At 37.9% G+C, this 3,202-nt stretch overlaps 1 protein-coding gene across 1 annotated transcript in view; it reads left to right on the top strand.

The window, feature by feature from the left end:
- The window catches only part of LOC118329091 (sodium/potassium/calcium exchanger 3-like), a 22,125-nt gene extending 19,244 nt beyond the window's left edge, over window positions 1–2,881 (top strand). Inside the window, exons 15-16 of the mRNA XM_035663059.1 lie at window positions 1,700–1,765; window positions 1,953–2,881. Of these exons, the coding sequence (XP_035518952.1) occupies window positions 1,700–1,765; window positions 1,953–2,102 (216 nt within the window). The 3' untranslated portion in view covers window positions 2,103–2,881. The remainder of the gene's footprint in view (window positions 1–1,699; window positions 1,766–1,952) is intronic.
- The last annotated feature ends 321 nt before the right edge of the window (window positions 2,882–3,202 follow it).

Here is a 3,202-nt window from a genome sequence, read left to right as displayed (position 1 = left end):
AGCTCTACCGACTGAGCTAACCGCGCGTGCATTCCAAGGTGTTTTTAACTGGACCTTTAATTAATTAATTAATATAGTTGATTGTTGTCTCTCTAACACTTCCTGTTTTATTATTATGGGAGTTGTAGTGTCAAAACAATAAACAATATTTTGGGTGAATTTACCCTTTAAAACCCAGCATATCTTTAGAGCACAGTTTACAGCCCACAGCATGGATCAGGGGCACTGAGCTACAGTTGGCCTTTGTTTGATGTTGTCATTTCAAGGCTTACCATGCACGCCATGTGCATCAGACAAAATCACCTCTTAATGTGAAACCCATACTCCAGTCTGCAAGAATAAACAAGTAAAAGTTGTGTCTAACTGTGTCTTTGCATTACGTTAGCAGCTGAACAGATAAGATTAACATCATATTTTCTCAAGTTTACATCGCAGTGTTAAAACACAGCTGCTGATGGATTCAGTGAGGAAATTTGATAAAAGCAAAAAAAAAAGATGCCGTGCAGTAATCTTGCGCATTTGAGATAAGAAAACCCAACTGGCATTTAAAAATCATCTCAAATATCCACCAAAAAAAGTAAACATTATAAGCTAATACACTGCTTGGTGAGATAACACAAGCCACACAATAGAACACAGAACAACAAAAAGCTATTAAGTGTCAGAGAAATAAGCACGAACAGAGGCCGTAAGGGAGGTGAGTGTGGTAATAAGTGTGTGGAGGGAGGGAGAGAGAATAAGTTTGGAATTAGATGCTGAGTTACTGGTTTGATAATGAGAGCAGCTGACTTATATACTGCACTGTCCCAAACTGTCAACACAGAGAAATTAAATGAGTGTTTTTCTTTTGTATAAAGAAACAAAAGTACCCTCAGCCAGAGGTGTTATTTATTTATTTAGCTAAAATCATTAACATTTGTTGAACAAAAACACAATTTCTGTTCATTGAATTAGATGGCGTTAGGTATTCAGACGATGTGCTCAGTAGATGAAAAGTGAAAAAGTACTGAGGTGCGTATCGTATTGTGTATATTAACTGCATGGAGCACGCATTCTGGAGGTCAACTTTTTTCTAATCAAAGAATGAATTAAATGAATTATAATAGAATAAAATAGAATGTTAGAGAAAACTGTAAAAATATTTTTGGTACATTATGAAACTATGGTGGGACATATTAGACCATAGTGGGCTGCCACAATCTAGGTAAATAATGGGAAACACCATGGTTCAGAGTTTTTACTTGAACCGTTCTGTTGCTCTAAATTGGTGGATACTATTTGTTTTGCTTCACAACCCCCGAAATAACTCTTTTCAGTATCAGAATTGTATCCATTTAACATTTTGAAAGTCTAAAAGAGCTTCGCAGTTAATTTTATTACCATTTAAGTAGATGGAGGGCTAAACCAGAAGTTAGTGGTTCGGCCGGTGTGCATGTGCAGTATGCATTCATTCAGGGAATTTCTTCTTATTAATGCTGTGTCCCGAGCAGATCCACTGATTGCGTTGATTCCAATGGAATAAATTGATTTTACTGTGAAATGTTGCTGTTGTGTGTCCAGGCCATAGAACTCGCTGCAGAGCTGAGAGGAAAAGTATTTATTGGAGCAGCTTTAAGTTTCTGAGAATTAAGAATAATATATAATATATATAAAATAAGAAGAAGATAATTCCCAATTGCTCTCTGTCTACTTCTTGCAGATCAAACTAAACAGCAAAGGACTGATATTCTCTGTTGGGCTCCTGCTGGCGTCTGTGTTTATGACTGTGAGTAAACATGTCTTATTATCACAGCTTCCATAGGCAGGACAGTTTGTGCCTCTAACAGATTTTTGAGTTCTCTCTATGTGTTTGTTCTCGATCTGTCTATTGATCTGTTTACCTGCCTGTCTCTCCACCCACCTGCCTTCCTCCCTCCCCGTCTGTTTGTCTGTCTGTCTGTCTGTCTGTCCAGGTCCTCGGAGTTCACCTAAACAAGTGGACGTTGGACAAGCGTCTGGGTTTCGCTTGTCTCTTCTTCTACTCCGTCTTCCTGTGTTTCTCCTGCCTCATCGAGTACAACATCTTCACCTTTGTCAACCTGCCGACCTGCCGAGACGACTGAGACACACACATACATACACACACACACACACACACAAACACACTGATGTACACACACTCACACACTAGAAGTGGTGTTTGCAAGGAATTCCAAGTAAAGTGAAGTTAAACAACAGAATGGTATAGTTCTAAATTTAGCAAGTAAGAATTATTTGCAAATACCATTTGACACTGGTCCGATTCACACACTCATTTTGTCTCTTTTGTGAGAAGAGATCCCACTCTGCTCTTTTTTTCTTTTCTTTTTTTTATGCCCATCTTTCTGCTCAGTGCAATATGGAGCTGCTCTGGCGTTTGCTCACGACCAGAGTGTGGGATTGATTTCAGGAGCAGGGATGGAAATTACTGACTCTTTAGAAGCCCTCACACAGGACAGCGCCGAGGACAGCAACCACGGGAAAGCAAAAAAAAAAAAACTTGTCCAACTACTGCTTGCTTCTGACGTGAGGACCTTTATTTTCCCCATATTTTAGGTGTGGAAGTTGTAATGTTTACTAGCTGCTATCCTTTCCAGTGAGGAAAGGCGGGTCTTTTTTTAGATCTACTAGTCGAGAGTAATAATGATTAAAGCAATGATGTAAATGGGTGGGAGGGTGTAGTTTAGCGCTGTGGTACAGATGATGACGATTTTGTCGAGTTGTTTGAACAGAGTTAGGGCCACAAGTTGAAGTCTTTATGCAGATGCATTTTACGAACTCCATTATCTTATGGCTATTTATATTTAAATTATGTGGCTGTTGAACGCGTTTTCCAATTACACTGTAAAGCTATTAGTAATTTCAACAAATAAAAACAGCTGAAATGGATTACATACATTACAAATTTAAGTTGCTTGATTAAGCAGCTTTTACTTGTAATTTTAAGTACTTTTTACTGGGTATTCTGTCTTTACAGTACAACTAAAAAACAAAATGAAGTCAATGTCACTTAAAATTACCAAAGCCACTTAATCAAGAAGGTTTTTTTGACATACAAAATTTTGTTAGTTTTACTTAAAAATTTTAATGTACTGTAATTTCAACAATTTAAAGTTAGATGAACCTTTTACAGTGTACGTTATTCAGACTATTTTCAGACTTACCCCCACCACCACACACACAC

This window comes from Morone saxatilis, unplaced genomic scaffold, assembly GCF_004916995.1.
Source record: "Morone saxatilis isolate NCDOM2014 unplaced genomic scaffold, NCSU_SB_2.0 Contig19, whole genome shotgun sequence".
NCBI lineage: Eukaryota > Metazoa > Chordata > Actinopteri > Moronidae > Morone > Morone saxatilis.
Note: the sequence above shows the minus strand (reverse complement) of the source record. Positions and strands in the feature narration are given on the sequence as shown.